The 17,401-nt window shown below is 43.2% G+C and overlaps 1 protein-coding gene across 1 annotated transcript in view; it reads left to right on the plus strand.

Annotated features, from left to right (window-relative positions):
• HECW1 (HECT, C2 and WW domain containing E3 ubiquitin protein ligase 1) overlaps positions 1-17,401 on the plus strand; it is a 381,766-nt gene that overhangs the window by 104,441 nt on the left and 259,924 nt on the right. The window contains exon 3 of the mRNA XM_034759497.1: positions 460-784. Coding sequence (XP_034615388.1) covers positions 460-784 — 325 coding nt within the window. The remainder of the gene's footprint in view (positions 1-459; positions 785-17,401) is intronic.

The following is a 17,401-nucleotide window of genomic DNA, read 5'->3' on the forward strand; positions in this document are numbered from 1 at the left end:
AAACTCCACTGGAAATTACCTCAGCGATGAATTTAGCTGATGGTGTTTGAAAGAGGATGGTGTTTCTATTAATTTAGAAGAGAGTGGATCTCTAGTAGTCTTTGCCCCATCCCTTGGCCCTGGAATGTATGTATGGGTGTGTAGAGAAATGAACCACCATCTGTTTCTCCACAAAATCCCTATTACAGAAGAGCCTGGTGGCACAGGGGAACCTCCTGTCTATCTTGCATTTACAACTGTCTCCATAGGCATGATTAATCAATACAAAGTTTGATACACGATATGCGTCTCCTGTAGAAAAAAATTCTGTTTCTCTTGTTTCACAGTCATGTATGAAGAGACTGTGTTCATTCATTGTTTTCTCATTCCAGTGCAACGTTTTTCTCCCTTCAGAGCTGGCATATAAAATTCAACAAAGTGCATTCTAAATAATATTCTTTCCTTTCTGCCCCTTCACAGAATCTGTACCAAAACAGGTTCCTAGGCCTGGCTGCCATGGCGTCACCATCTAGGAACTCTCAGAATCGGCGCCGGTGTAAAGAACCGCTCAGATACAGCTACAACCCTGACCAGTTTCATAACATGGACATCAGGAACAATTCCCATGAGATGGTAACCATTCCACGGTCCACCAGTGACACTGACCTGGTCACTTCAGACAGCCGATCTACTCTAATGGTCAGCAGCTCGTATTATTCCATAGGACACTCACAGGACCTAGTGATCTATTGGGATATAAAGGAAGAAGTAGATGCGGGGGATTGGATCGGCATGTATCTCATTGGTAAGTCCTGCCGGCCTTTGCATTTTCAATTGCTTTTATTTTTTAATTTTGAGTGTATTCGTGAACAGTAAAGTAAGGGGCTTACAGAACTTTCTTGGTCTAACACAGGCAAGTTTATATACACAATTCTTCAAAAGCCTCTTTGTCCTATATTGTCACACAGTCCTGAGCTTCTTTTGCCTGAGTAAGCATTAACTAGGATCTTTAGGGGCCTGTCTACACTGTGGACAGTTTCCCAAAATTTCAAGCTAGTTTAATTTTAAAGCAGTTTGAATTTTTGGGGAAATGTCCCCAGGTTAGACAAAGACTAGGATTCCAAGTGTCTACCACTGCAAGTGCTTACTCACCTGAGTAGTCTTTACGCAGTAAAACTACTTGCATCATTAAGCATTATGCAAGCATATAAGGTTTTGCAGAAACAGAGCTTTAGCCCTTTGAAAAGCATCGAGCAGACTGTCTTTTCTCTGTATAACCTAAGAATATTTAGATATGAGTAATAAAAATTAGTAACAACGGACACTTACCTAACTTTTTTTCTTCAGTACAAAATTAATATTTTTAAATACTTCATTTTAAAAAAATAGTTAGAAATTTAAAATCTTTGGGCAGGATTCAGAACAGATGCCCTGAGGGCTTCATCCTCCAATGTGCTGAGCACTCAGATCTGATCCAGTGACGCACATAAGCATGTGGTTAAAGTTAAGCATATGAGTTGTCCTGTTGGCTTCAGTGGGGATACCTCACAGAGCCATAGAAATGTAGGGCTGGAAAGGAACTTGAGAGATCATCTAGTTCATCCCCCTGCGCTGAGGCAGGATCTAGTATAGGTAGGCCATCCCTCACAGGCGTTTGTCTAACATGTTCTTAAACTCATGTTAGATACGTGCTTAAGTGCTTTATTGGATATGTCCAGAATGCTCAGCACCTTGAAGGAGCAAGCCCTAAGAAACATACCAGCATAAAAAACAAATGGTCACTTACACCAAAAATCACACCACTGGCAGGTTGCTTCCAATCCCAAGAGACCAGTCACTAACCCCAGATCAACTGGTAACCTAGATCTCATATCAACGACAAGACCTGTAGCCAATCCTGTAATAAACTACCTAAAGGTTTATTAACTAGGAAAAAGAAATGAGTTATTTACAGGTTAAAGCAAGCAAACATATGCACACAAATGAGTGATCATCTGAATCCTAAGAGTGACAGAGTTGTAGTGATCTGTCAATTCAAAGTATCTTTCAGGGTGGACACAGGGGTAACCCCTGGGGATCTCTGCTTCAGTGTCACGCTGTCTGGAGTGGCTCACAACTGTGAGCGCCTGCAGACAGCCTGACACAACTCTAACAGGATTATGCCACTACAGCACAAGAGGCTGTCTACTCTGCATTTAATACAGCAGAATCCTGGCCAGCAGAGCTGTTTAACATAGTGCACTGGCTAATCAACCCAGATTCCATAGCCCTGACACTGGACCCAAGCATCAATCACTGTGAAGAGCTGTCAGTGTACCTCGCTGTTAAAATCAACCGAATATATATGGAGCTAGTTGGGAAGGGAAATTCTACCCGTGACCAGATTGCATTATCCACCTCACCACCCTTGACTGAGTTTGGCCCCATCACACATTCCAAAGGTCAAGACGCTCTGAAAATATTACAGCCACAACGAGTTAAACAGATCCATGCTGGATGCCAGTACTAATGGAAATGGTCAGTGGCTCCTTCAGAGCACACACCAGACTCCTTGAAAAATGCAATAGTTCGTCCAGGGCTCAAGAAGCTATCAGTCAACCTTGAACTTCAACTACTGTTCTGTCTCCAACCTCCCATTTCTGGTCAAAATAAGTTGGAAAGTAGTAATCAACAGAATATCAAAACCCTACCCCAAGCAGAGTTTTCGTCCCAAAAAGGGAAATGTGCCAGAGACTCCCTAAAGCTTGCCAGGAACTGCGCTATTGCTGTTCACTTTACATGGAAGGTTCTCAGATACTGCAGTGATGGACAGCAATATAAAACCCTAAAACACAGAGATTCTATGTACATAGTACAATAGTGCCGGGAATGTGTTCTTGTATACTTTGAATATGAAACATAGAATGGTACATTTTTCTAGTACAACAACCTGACAATTACCCTTGTAGTAGCCAGTAAATTACAAATTAACTTGTTACACAGTTAATCCATGGGAAGGGAAAATCCATGGATTCTTGTGGAATAGGTTTTCCCAGGATTTTCTAGAATCTTTTCTAGAACTTTCTAGAATCTACATATCTATTTAAGAAGAAAGTGTCCTGGCCCTTCTGGATATGAAGGTAACCTTCACAATGTAAAATGATACATGGCTGGGTTTTTGAGTTAGCAGCCAGACAGACTGGAACAAGAATACCAAAAAAACTGTGTGCTTCCCCAGTCAACTCAATAGGGGATTAGCCTGGAAGCCTATTATCACCACTTAAATGACAACATTGTTAACTATTTCCATGTTGATGATCATAACCAGAAATGGTCAGTTAATGTGGTTGTGTGTTTAGCTAGGGGGTGGTGTTATATCCTGAGATTCTTTTTCATTTGAATTCATGGGAATAAAGCAGAAAGTTTTAAACATGGAAATAGTTTAATGTTATGTCGATTCATGAGATAACTGAGAAACTGTTTGTGCTCCATGGTGATCCTGCAGAGTGTTGTGGTATTTTATTGTTGTTTTTTAATAAAGCTTGGTCCAGCAGCATTAGTATTATTATTTACTGTTTGTGTTATCTAGGACATAGGAACCCTAGTCATGGATGAGAAGCCCATTGTGATAGGCGCTGTACAAACACAGAACACAAAAACAATCCCTGCCCCAGAGTTCATTTTCATTTTAATAAATTAGGAAATATCCCTATATATTCTCATTGGGTCTTGGTGTTGAAATGTATAAGGAACACCAGCAACAATCACAGAGAAATTTTGGAGATATCTGATAAACCACAAACTTCTAAATAAACATAGTCCAAACCTTGAAAGGACACAGCATTTGGCAACAAGGCATATCTGGTAGGTAGAAAATATATTCTGATGAAGAAGGTTTCAAGGAGAGAAAAGAGTGAAAAGGACTAGATCATAGTGGACAAGTATTTAGAGAATGAGATCCCTGGATGTTTTTGTGAAGGAATATTCCTATTCAGTGGTTAAAGTAGATTGAAACAGGAGAGGGGGTGCTCTCAGCATACCAACCAAGGATGTGGGGAAATTCAGGAAGTATGTTGCTTACTGAAGCCCGGGAGAGAAGCAGGAGTGCTTCCTCTGCTTTTACGGAAGGGGGGGAAGGGGTTGGTGCTCTCCCCTCCGCCTTACTTGAATTCCTGTTCAGATATTAGCTGATGGCAAATTGGGAGCTCATCTTTATCTAAAGCTGGTAAAAGATAAGTTTAGAACTGATAGCAGAGTTAATCTCCTTCTACAAAAAGGGATTGTCATCCATGAGGAGAGGTTGTACAGAATAAGTTAAGAAAATGATGGTCATGTAATTAGTGTCCAATAATACTATTGGGTATACCTGTTAAAAAAGCTACATGGACTCCAATGATAACAGAGTGGAGAAGTTAATACATCCCCACAATCAACAGCTGATTTTGTAAAAATGTGTGATAGAAGGGCATTAGCAAAGTTCATCAGTTTGAGAGAAAACATGAATATGGAGGTGTTAAAATATAGACCTTGTTTATCCAATCTGCTTTGCGATTGGCAATAGCTAGGCAGCAAGAACATGTGGATTCCTCTGACCCAAGAATGTGCCCTCCCGAAGAATATAAAAGATATTCTGCCTATGGAAATCAGAGTTTTGTGTTGTTGTTAAGCTTGATCTTGAAGCATTGTAACTTCCCCCAAGACTTGCTTCATATGGTCCTTATTTCACTCATTTTTAGCATTAGGTATCAGCTGTAAAATAAATTGCTAGCTATGTGTAACAGAGGTGTAACAGTTTTCCTAATGTATCTGTTTGTCACTTCTCAGGAGAACTATAGCATTTCTAATAAACACAATCCTCCAAAAATATGTCCTCAGTCAAAAACACATGTAAACACTCAAAAGTGAGAATAACTACCCTGATTACACAACTCACTTGATGTTTAAAATCTCAGGGGCTGATGAAGGTTTCTTAGCAAAAAAGCTAACAGCAAAATATTTACTCTTTTTATGTGAAACCAATACAAATGTCATTTGTCTGAATAGCTAAGATTTACGTATTGGTATTTCCTATATAAATAAAAATGTGTTTTAGTGGAAGTCTTGCAACAGGTGGAATATTTGCAGTTACTTATCTGATGGTTTTGTCTTCCTCCTTCACCTCATTTACTGTTAGTATATGTTATGGTACAGAGCCTCTTAGAATTAATATGGACTTCTGGCAGCTGTGTATAGATAAAGAGCTATCTTCTAATTACTGCAGTTACATTTCAGTTGCTACTATATTTCCCTGCTCTCCTCATATCAGTATCTGCTATTGAATGGCTTATAAGAAGTGCCTAAACTAGACTTGTAAAGAAACTTTTGGCCTGGTGCCTATAAATACTGTTATTAGTCAGTGAATCCATTCGGAGCGAATATTGTGCTGTACGTACCAATAGACAATAGACTTTCTTCTTTCAGCAATTTCTTTAGGGAAAACAAAACATTTTAAAAGTTATTTAATAAAAGTTCTTTAAATACAAACACTTTCCGGTCCAATTTCCTGTCCATATTTTCTTTTCAGTCAATCCTTTTCAAGTTTATATGTATATAAAAAGTCTTGACCTAATTAGTAGTTGAAATTTAGCTTAAAAATTTATGATTTTTTCCCTCTGCTCTAGTCTTTGATTTTATTTCCCCTCAAAAGGCAATTCTTGCTTCAGTCAGACATACCTCATTTTTTAAGGATTTTGATTAATACATTTTTACATTTTTCAGATTAATTTGATATTCAGAAGGCCTAATATTAAGCCTATTGAAGTCAATGGAAAAACACTTTAATTAACTTAAAAATGGGCTTTGGATCAAGCCCTATTTGTACAATAGTTTTTCCATACATGCAGCATGTGCAAGCAGATGATGTAACCCAAGCACTGTACTACCAACAGCAAAGAAGAAAATTACTTGTGTGATCTAGTGACCTGCATTTAGGATTGAGAACCACAAATTCCTAAATTTAATTCCCACCTCTGATATTGGCTTCATCTGTGCCCTTGGCGTAGCCACTTAACCTCTGTGCCTCAGGGCTGATCTACACTAGGAACTTACATCGGTATAGCTATATCGCTCCTGGGATGTGAAATATCTACACTGTTGAGAGATGTAGCTATACCAACTTAACCCCCGATGGAGACAGTGCTAAGTCGATGGAAGAATTCTTGCATTGACCTAACTACTTCCTATCAGGGAGGTAGTACCTACATAGGTAATGTCTACACTGCAGTGCTACGGAATCGCAGCTGCAGCATTTTAAGTGTGGACATACCCTCAATGTTACAATCTGTAAAATAAGACTAATCACAATATCTGCCTTGAAGAGGATTAATTAACTAATATTAAGGGAGCTAATTAACTAATGTTTGGAATTTGCTAAGTATTGTTAATATTATGACTAGCATTACATCATAAACAGATAATGCACTGAAAGACTGCAACCAGTTGGAGGAGTTTTTGGCTGCTAGCTTTTTTCTCCTGTAGTTTATGTACATGGTAGAAAAATCATCACCAGGTATCCAAATATGTCCCTTTTAAGAGTACGTTTTCCCATGAAATAATATTCCAGACACTGTGAATCTCTTTGATGGTGTGTGGGACAAATAGGTTTTCTAGGTCCAATGCAACAGTCGCCCCATAACAAAGCAGGCAGGTGGTACTCTAGCTGCAGTCTTTACTATGAAGCCAATGGATCCCCACCTCACCGGGATGTTGTGAGGGTAAATATATTAAAGATTGAGAGGTGCTCAGCTCCTACAGTGAAGGGAGCCAACCAGATAAGTGCCCCAAAATAGATAGTGAGGCCAATATTGTATACGTAACAATCATTCACCCAGTGATTTGCTGATAATTTAATCAACTGAAGAGACCTGTGAATTGGAAGATGGACCATGGCCATGCTTAACAGTACACATTGTGAGTAGCCCATTGACGTCAGTGGGACTACTCACAGTAAGTAAAATTAAGCATGTGCATAATTCTTTGCAGGATCAGGGCTTAAGATAACAAATCCATTTCACATAGGTTGTCAAACAGCCTATGTATTTTTTCTGTTATGCAGCCTTTAAGTTCCCTTTCTCCATTTCATCCCATTACTCCTAACCCAAACCAAATAATTCCTTTCCCACCTCAGTGTTTACACATTTTAATTATTCTTAGACTTGTAATGTCCTTCCCACACACGAGTTGTTGCATATACATTGAGCTTTCTTAATTTTTCCTTATCAGTTGATCCCTCTGGCCCCCAAATTACTTTTGCTCACTGAACACCTTCCAGTTTGTTATGATTTGCGGTGGTGAGGTGCCCAGAACTGAATGCAATATTCTAAATACAGTCACACTGGGCTCTATAAAGATGCTTTGTGTTTTGATGCCTCTGTTAACTCAACTGTTTTCTGCTGCTGTATCACATTGCAAACTTCTGATTAATTTGCTGTCCACTGTCACCCCGAAAAAAACAATGAGGAGTCCAGTGGCACCTTAAAGACGAACAGATTTATTTGAGCATAAGCTTTCGTGGGTAAAAAACCCACTTCCCCTGTGGTATATATCTTTCAGCATTGCTGCATCTTAGTTTTCTTCTTGCCATCGAGTATATATGTTTCACATTATTTCCCCCTTGCTATTTTAGTTAGCATTTTTACCCAGATGAATCTTATTTCTTGCCCATATTTAAAATCTTTCAGTGTCCCTTTATATATTATATTTCTATCCTATGTGATGTTTGCATCTCCTCCCATTTTAGTATTCTCAGCAAATTTCAATAGTATGCTATTGCCTCCTTCTAAGGTCTGATCCAAAGTCTATTATAATCAATAGAAAGAGTCTCATTGACTGCAGTGGCTTTGGATCAGGCCTTTGATCCATTTGACCCCTGTGGTACCCCACTGTACATTGCCCCCTCCAAAATTCAGTATATTGTTGTGTAACACTGCTCTGTGCCTGCATTCCTTCCAGTTTTCAGTTCATGTGACAGTGTTCAGTATCCAGGCTGATTTTAGCTATGTTTGGAATAAGATATTGTGAGACACTTTACATTTTTAGCAAATGCTCTACTAAAAACCAGGCATATTACATCTACCATATCAGTAAAGGCAATTTTGGAAATGCAGGAGCTTTAGAGCTGACAATATTTTCAGTATGAACCTGTAGCTGGGGCAGGGCTGTCTGGGGGCTGCTTAGGCTTCACTGTAAAAAGAAACCATGGGCTGGCAGTGACACTGCAGCCAATTCAGAATAAGAGGATAAAGGTTTCAAAGGAAAAACAGAATTTGCTGTAGGTTGTGACATACTCAGTCTGGAGAATGACCATCAGGGTCCCTTGGATTTTTTGTTTGCTGGTTTTCCTACCCTGGATCAGGTGATTCAGGCTCCAACTCTATCACTCCTGCTCTTTCCATTGCCTATATCAGCTTTTCTTAAAATAGAACCCCTGTGAGGTGGCCAAGAATTGCTGTAATCATACTGCTCTGTTTTCTCCCATTCCCCTCCCCCAAGTTTTCCTCTCCTCTTCGTCTTTTCTCCAGTCTTTATCCTCTCTGCTCCGCTCGTTTTGTCTCTCGTTTCTCCTACCTTTTCCCTTTGTGTTTCTTCCCTCTCCTCTAACCTCCTTTTTCTCTGCTATCTAAGTGGTGTAAATGGGGCTACTCATGCTCAAAGTTAAACATATACTTAAATCTTTACTGGATTGAGGACAGAGTGCTTGTAGAATCAAGCCCTAGTTCTTCAAAACGCTTCCCTGTAATAATCTTTGAGAGGACAGAAGCTTACTGTAAATACCAGCATTGTAATTCAGCCTGAGAATATGTTCTTCTTTGAGAGAAGTCCCTGTGGGTGCTCCACTCCAGGTGCTGGTGAGTCCCTGCGCCTTCCCTTGGAGATTTGTACAGCAGTACCTGCACGAGCAGCGCATGCGCAGAGCCTGCCTCACGCGCTGCTGGTGCCTTAACAGCGCCCCCATGGCCATGACTCCTCAGTTTCTTCTCTACTGTCCCCGGCCTGAGACGGAGCTCAGCGGTCCCACTTAATTTTTTTTTTCACTTTAGCATAGTTAGTTAGTTGTTAGTATAGTATTTTAGTCAGATAAGTTTTATTTCTTTGACCCTTCCTTCCCCTCCCCCGCAAAAAATATTTTTTTTCCTACCGTTTTTCCCTCACGGTTAGTTAGTGATTTTGCATGATGCCTGGCTCCCCAGGCTTTAAGAGATGCACTACGTGAAGAGAGGCCATCCCCATCTCTGATGACCATCCTCGATGTGTCCGCTGTTTGGGGGAATCCCATATCCCACAAAAATGTGCCCATTGTAGCAAGCTCAAAGCCAGGGCACGAAAGAACAGAGACCTCAGGCTCAAGTTAATTTTGATGGAAAAGTCCCTCAGACCTCACCTCTGATCCAGGACATGAGTTCTCCTCAGGACAGAGCCCTCCTCAGTCCAACAAGGACAAAAAATCCACAAAAAAACAGCCAGCTTTGTCACCTCACAGGGACCAGACTGCTGCCAAACTCTCCCCGAGCAGGTCTGTTTTGTCTGTGCCGACCGCACCACGGCTCAGCACATATGATGCTCTGGACACCTTCGGTGCCGCTCATACTCTGGCTGCCACCAATATGCACCACTCTGGCTTGAAGTTGCCTTCCTCTTCTTTCACTGCACCGCCCAGCACCACAAAGGACTCGGCGCCACTTCAGGCGCCCTTTTCTGTGCCGCACACGACCGCTAGTTCAGCCGCAGCACCGACTCCTCAACCACCTCTGGCGATACACAAGGTGCCACGCCAATCGGCACCAACCGACCCTGTGGTCCCGTCGCTGCATTCGGTGCAATACCCATCTGTGCCATCGACATTGGGAATTTGCTTTTTTGCCAACCCCGGACTCTCCCTTACTAGGTACAGATCTCTCACTGAGAACGTCGGCACCATACTGACAATTATCCCCTCTCCTCTCTTACTTTTCTAGTGGTGAGGATGATGAAGTGGAGGGAGTTTTTTCACCACACCACTCCTTCCCAATTGACACACCTACTAATGCTGGACCAATAAGATCAAGGTCCTCATATGCCAGGAACTTATCACCCTGTATGTCAATAGTGAAATAAGCTGTAAAGAAATAATAGTTGATGGATTAGATAACACAGAGTCCGTCTGGGCAATACTCACACTGGGTAATAGGACTACTAGAGCCTCTCCGGGGATAGTGCTTGGAGTGTGCTATAGACCGCCGGGATCGACCCAGGATATGGATAAGGAACTATTTAATGTGTTTAGAGAAGTAATTACTAATAGAAACTGTGTAATTATGGGGGACTTTAACTTCCCGGATATAGATTGGGGCACAAACGCTAGTAGTAATAATAGGGCTCAGATGTTCCTAGATGTGATTGCTGATCAATTCCTTCATCAAGTGGTAGCTGAACCGACGAGGGGGGGAGGCCATTTTAGATTTGATTCTGGTAAGTAGTGAGGACCTCGTTGAGGAAGTGGTAGTGGGGGACAATTTGGGCTCCAGTGATCATGAGCTAATTCGGTTTAAAATACATGGGAGGAGTAGCAGAATTAAGTCAAAGACTAGGGTTTATAATTTTAAAAAGGCCAATTTTAACAAATTAAGGGGACTGGTAAGGGAAGTGGATTGGGCAAACGTATTAATGGATCTAAAGGCAGAAGAAGCCTGGGATTACTTCAGGTTAAAGATGCATGAGCTGGCGGAGGCCTGCATTCCAAAAAAGGGAAAAAGATTACAAAGCAGGAGATTTAGACCGAGCTGGATGAGCGACCGACTCAAAGGGGCAATTAGGAAAAAACAGAAAGCGTACAAAGAGTGGAAGAGGGGAGGGATTAGTAAAGAAACTTACCTTAGCGAAGTCAGAGAATGTAGAGATAGAGTGAGAAGGGCCAAAGGCCGTGTAGAGTTGGACCTAGCGAGGGGAATTAAAAGCAATAGTAAGAGGTTTTACAGCCACATAAATAGGAAGAAAGCAAAGAAAGAAGAAGTGGGACCGCTGAAGACTATTGCCGGAGAGGAGATTAAAGACAATCTAGGCATGGCGCAATATCTCAATGAATATTTTGCATCGGTGTTTAATGAGGCAAATGAAGGTATTAGGGATACTAGCACCACTACAGAGGGGCATTCAGGATGGGGGATTACCATATCCGAGGTAGAAACAAAACTTGAATGCCTTAATGGGGCCAAGTCGGGAGGACCGGACGATCTTCATCCGAGAATATTGAAGGAATTGGCGCGGGAAATAGCAGGCCCATTAGCGATAATATTTAATGAATCTGTAAACTCGGGGGTGGTCCCGTTAGACTGGAGAATAGCTAATGTGGTTCCTATTTTCAAGAAAGGGAAAAAAAGTGATCCGGGTAACTACAGGCCTGTTAGTTTAACATCTGTAGTGTGCAAGGTGTTAGAGAAAATTCTGAAAGAGAAACTAGTTGAGGACCTGGAGGTTAGTGGCAATTGCGATAAATTACAACATGGTTTTACGAAGGGCAGATCGTGCCAAACGAATCTGATCTCCTTCTTTGAGAAAGTAACGGATTTATTAGATAAGGGAAATGCGGTGGACCTAATATACCTGGATTTCAGTAAAGCGTTTGATACTGTACCCCATGAGGAATTATTGGTTAAACTGAAAAACATGGGGATCGATATGAAAATCCAGAGGTGGATAAGGAATTGGTTAATGGGGAGAATGCAGCGGGTCGTATTAAAGGGTGAACTGTCAGGTTGGAGGGAGGTTACTAGTGGAGTGCCTCAAGGTTCGGTTTTGGGACCTATTTTATTTAATCTATTTATAACTGACCTCGGAACCGATTGCAGGAGTGGGCTGATAAAGTTTGCGGATGATACGAAGGTGGGAGGCGTTGTAAATTCGGAGGAGGATAGGGATATCCTGCAGGGAGACTTGAATGAGCTTGTGAATTGGAGTATCAGAAATAGGATGAAATTTAATAGTAAAAAGTGTAAGGTGATGCATTTGGGGATGACTAATAAAAATTTTAGTTACAAGATGGGGACGCATTGGTTAGAAGTAACGGAAGAGGAGAAGGACCTAGGGGTCCTCGTAGACCACAGGATGACTATGAGTCGACAATGCGACGTGGCGGTGAAAAAAGCCAATGCTGTCTTGGGATGCATTAGGCGAGGTATATCTAGTAGGGATAAGGAGGTCCTGCTTCCGTTGTACAAGGCGCTGGTGAGACCTCACTTGGAGTACTGTGTGCAGTTCTGGTCTCCCATGTTTAAAAAAGATGAACTCAAACTGGAACGGGTGCAGAGAAGGGCCACTAGGATGATCAGAGGAATGGAAAACCTGTCGTATGAAAAGAGACTAGAGGAGCTTGGGTTGTTTAGTCTGACAAAGCGAAGGCTGAGGGGGGATATGATTGCTATCTTTAAATATATTAGAGGGATTAATACGAGGGAGGGAGAAGAATTATTCCAGCTTAGTACTAATGTGGATACGAGAACGAATGGATATAAACTGGCCGTGGGGAAGTTCAGGCTTGAAATTAGACGAAGGTTTCTGACCGTCAGAGGGGTGAAATATTGGAACGGCCTTCCGAGGGAAACGGTGGGGGCGACGGACCTGTCTGGTTTTAAGATTAAGTTAGATAAATTTATGGAGGGAATGGTTTAATGGTAAAACATAGTAGTCAAGGAAAACCAAGCAATGGTAGGTAAATTGTATAATGGCTGACAGGGGTCAGGCTGGAGACTCTTGCCTATATGCTCGGGGTCTTACTGATCGCCATATTTGGGGTCGGGAAGGAATTTTCCTCCAGGGCAGATTGGCTGAGCCTCTGGAGGTTTTTCGCCTTCCTCCGCAGCATGGGGCAGGGATCTCTAGCAGGAGGGTTTCTGCCGATTGAAGTCACCTAAAACAGGATTGGGGACTTCAACAGCAGAGTCCAGGGAAGGGGTAGGGACGGTTTTATGGCCTGCAGCATGCAGGGGGTCAGACCAGATGATCATAATGGTCCCTTCTGACCTTAAAGTCTATGAGTCTATGGTATGGGCACCCTTGGATGGGACCACCCATATCCTTTTCCAGACAATGGCATTATTGGAACCCAGGGGGTCTTACAGGAGACATCACACCAGTTGACACAGCCCATGGAGAGATGACACCAAATCTCCTCCTCAGCCCTCACACACCTCTGTGTTGTTGGTACAGGAGGAACCTGTAGTGAGGCACACAAAAGAGGTACCACCCGATACCTCTCCAAATAACAATAACCTATCTTCCTCACCTGATGAGGCTATTATGCTGCTACCACTGACAACGGCAGATGATTTCACCTGCTTTCAAGACCTATTTAAAAGGGTGACTAGCGAACTCAAGATCACTATGGAGGAGGTCTCAGACACTCAACATGAACTGACAGATACCTTGCAACCTGCGGTCTCCTCCAAGATTGCCCTCCTGATCAACGGAGCTATCATGGACCTGGCCAAAAATATCTGGCAAACTCCAGCCACTATAACCCCAACCTGCAAGAGGGCAGATGGGAAATATTATGTCCCCTCCAAGGGCTCAGAGTTTCTTTTCACACATCCAACACCAAACGCTGGTAGTGGAAGCAGCGAACCAAAGAAACAAGCAACAGCATTTCTGGTCCACTCCTTCTGACAGGGACAGTAAAAGAATGGATGTATTTGACTGCAAGGTTTATGCATCCTCCACACTGCAATTCAGGGTGGCAAACTATGCCCCCCTCCTAACCAAATATGACCACAAAAGTTATGGGAAATCCATGGAATTTATTAACGATATTCCAGAAGAAAAGGGACAACAATTCAAGGCAGTGGTATCTGAAGGACAAATAACTCCAGGCTGCCCTTGATGCTGTGGACACTGCAGCCAGATCCACTGCAATAGCTGTTGTTATGTGCTGGGCTTCATGGTTCAACTCTTACTCTTTTCCTCGTGAGATACAGAACACCATGGAGGATCTCCTCTTCGATGGTGAGAAATTATTTGTAGCAACAACCAATGAGGTGCTGCAGACCATGAAGGATTCCAGGGCTACCCCGCGCAATCTTGGCATCCATACATGCCCTATAGAAGGAGACAATATAGGTATCAGCCGTACCATTGCCCGCAATACCTGAAATACACTCAACAACAATGGCCATATGATCATCAACAGCATCAACGCCAGAGATCTAGGCTTCAATGCTACTGCCCCCTAACTATCAAGCAGACTTGAAGCCTTGGTCGAGGTCATAGAAGACCTCCCACACACCCCAGCGCTCACACTAATTACTTAACCCATTGGTCACCGTTTGCTCCCATTTTATGACCACTGGCGAGACACCAGTATGGGCAGATGGGCTCTAGAGGTTATCCGATCAGGCTTATACCATCCCTTTCCTGTCCATATCTCCCACCCACCCCCTCTCCCCGTCCCTCTTCAGGGCCCCCTCTCATGACCACTTGCTCCACCAAGCGGTACAACATCTTCTGCAAATAGGAGTAGTGGAAAAGGTACCGATCAGCACAGAGGAAAGGGTTTTTACTCCCACTATTTTTTGACGGAAAAGAAAAGTGGGGGATGGCAACCCATTCTCGACCTCAGGTGACTCAATAAGTTCTTCAAAAAGCAAAAATTCAAAATGGTTATCCTAGTGACCACTATTCCAGCGCTGGAGCAGGGAGATTGGTTTTCAACTCTTGACTTGCAGGATGCTTATTTTCACGTAACTATATACCCTGCCCACAGACGCTTTCTCTGTTCTGGGAACAAACCACTACCAATACAGGGTTCTAGCCTTTCGCCTCTCAACAGCACCCCGCATTTTCTCCAAGATCCTCCTGGTGGTTACTGCACATCTCAGGGTAAAAGGAATAATTTTCCTTTACCTGGACGATTGCCTCCTCAAGTCGCAAACTCGCAAGGAAGCCATCCAATCCACACAGATGACCATCGACTGCTTTCAGGGCCTTGGCCTGCAAATCAACACAAACAAATCCACATGAATCCTTATTTAATGTCTGGAATTCATAGGTGCACACCTCGACTCCACAACTGGCATCGCATCTCTTCCAACCAACAGATTCATCAACATAAAGAATCTGGTCACCAAACTGCAGAACAGCCCACAGGTCACGGTTAACGATTGTCTACAACTTCAAGCCCACATAGCCGCATACACTTTTGTGGTCAGGAATGCACTCCTGTATCGCCGATGCCTACAAGGTTGGCTAGCCACAGTCTGCAAACCAAATGTACGCAGACTACACAAACTTCTCACCATGCCTACCAAGATCAAGGACTCACTCATATGGTGGACTCGACCACACAATCTTTGTTCTGGGGTCCCATTTTTACAGGAATCCCCCGCAATTATAATTACTACAAATGCATCCCTCACTGTTTGGGGGGACACACATTGGACACTATACCACTCAAGGACTATGGTCCCCCACAGAGACCTCATTAAATATAAATCTTCTAGCACTCTGAGCGGTCCACAATGCCTGCCTCCACTTTCTCCCACTCATCAAGAACCAAAAGATCAGAATCATGACCGACAACATTGCTTCTATGTTTTATATGAACAGGCAAGGGGGAACCCGATCCCATTCACTTTGCACCAAGGCTATGAAACTTTGGAATTGGTGCCTCCAACACAACATCGATATATCCATCTCATACCTGCCCGGTGCACAAAACACCACAGCGGATGAATGGGACATAAACACCACCATCCTCCAGAACATCTTCAAAACCTGGGGTTATCTACAACTGGACCTCTTTGCAACCATGACCAACAAGAAATGTCCCAGATTCTACTTCAAAGCAGGTCTGGGGCAACATTCCATGGGAGATGATGCGCTTACGATCAGATGGAATGACAACCTACTATACGCATTCCCACTGATACCACTCCTACACAAATTAGTATTAGAGATACGAACAGAGAGGGCCAGGATCATACTGATCGCCCCCTACGTGGCCCAGACAGCCATGGTATCCACTTCTAACACGGATGTCCACCTGTCCGCCAATCTCCCTTCCCCCTTTCTGAACTTATAGTCCCAACGCAGGGGCCATCTACACCACCCAAACATAGCAATGCTCCACCTCAAGGCATGGCTTCTCAATGGTTCTCCCATGAAGAACTAGGCTGCTCCGAGCAGGTGCAAACTGTACTATTACACAGCAGGGCACAATCTACACGCACCACCTATATCCATAAATGGTCTAGGTTCAGGGCGTGGTGTTCTGCCAGACAAACTGCTCCTTCTTCTGCACCTCTTCCAGTCATACTGGACTACCTTCTGGAGCCCAAACAATCGGGGCTCTCCTTCAGCTCCATAAAGAGATACATCTGGCAGCAATCACAGCATTTTACCAGAAGATCGGCGACACCACTATCTTCACCCACCCTATCACAAAAAGATTCCTCAAAAGCATCCAGACCCCATACCCAGACATCAGACCACCTACTCAACCATGAGACCTCCAGTTGGTCCTCATATGTTTGACGCAAAAGCCGTTTGAACCGCTAGCATCCTCTCTTTACTACACCCATCAATGAAAGCTGCGTTCTTAGTGGCAATTACATCCACCAAACGCGTAGGAAAACTTGGAGCTCTCATGGCTGATGCACCTTACACTATCTTTTTTAAGGATAAAGTCACTCTCCAAACGCATCCCAAATTTCTCCCGAAGGTACATTCATCCTTCCACCTTAACGAACCTATCCATCTACCAACCTTCTTTCCTAAACCGCATGCGAACTCTTTTGAAGCAGCCGTGCACACACTTGCTGTGTGCAGAGCATTGTCCTTTTATTTGGATAGGACTAAACCCCTAAACTTTTAATCTCAATCACAGAGCGATCTAAGAGCAAATCAATGTCCAGCCAGAGAATATCCAATTGGATATCAGACTGCATCCATTTATGCTACCAACTAAAGAAGACACATCCTCCAACTTCTGTTAAAGCACACTCTACCAGATCCGTCTCAACATCTGTTGCATTCCTATGTAGACATCTGCAAGGCTGCCACCTGGGCTTCAGAACATACCTTTGCCAAACACTATGCCCTTACTCAGGGACCCTTGACTGACACTCGAATGGCTCGAGCCAGGCTCTCTACAGCTTTCTTACCAGATCCGAAGTCCCTACCATCCTAGAGATACTGCTTTTCAGTCACCTGGAGTGGAGCACCACAGGGACATCTCTTGAAGAAGAAGAAGAGGAGATTACTCACCTGTGCAGTACCTGATGTTCTTCAAGATGAGTGTCCCTGTGGGTATTCCACTACCCACCCTCCTCACCTCTATTTCAGAGTCTGGAGCGGTCTCCGTTGTAGAGAAGGAACTTAGGAGTATCTGCTGCACACACGCTGTTAAGGCACCATCAGTGCGTGAGGTAGGCACTGCGCA

Source organism: Trachemys scripta, chromosome 2 (genome assembly GCF_013100865.1).
Source record: "Trachemys scripta elegans isolate TJP31775 chromosome 2, CAS_Tse_1.0, whole genome shotgun sequence".
Lineage (NCBI taxonomy): Eukaryota > Metazoa > Chordata > Testudines > Emydidae > Trachemys > Trachemys scripta.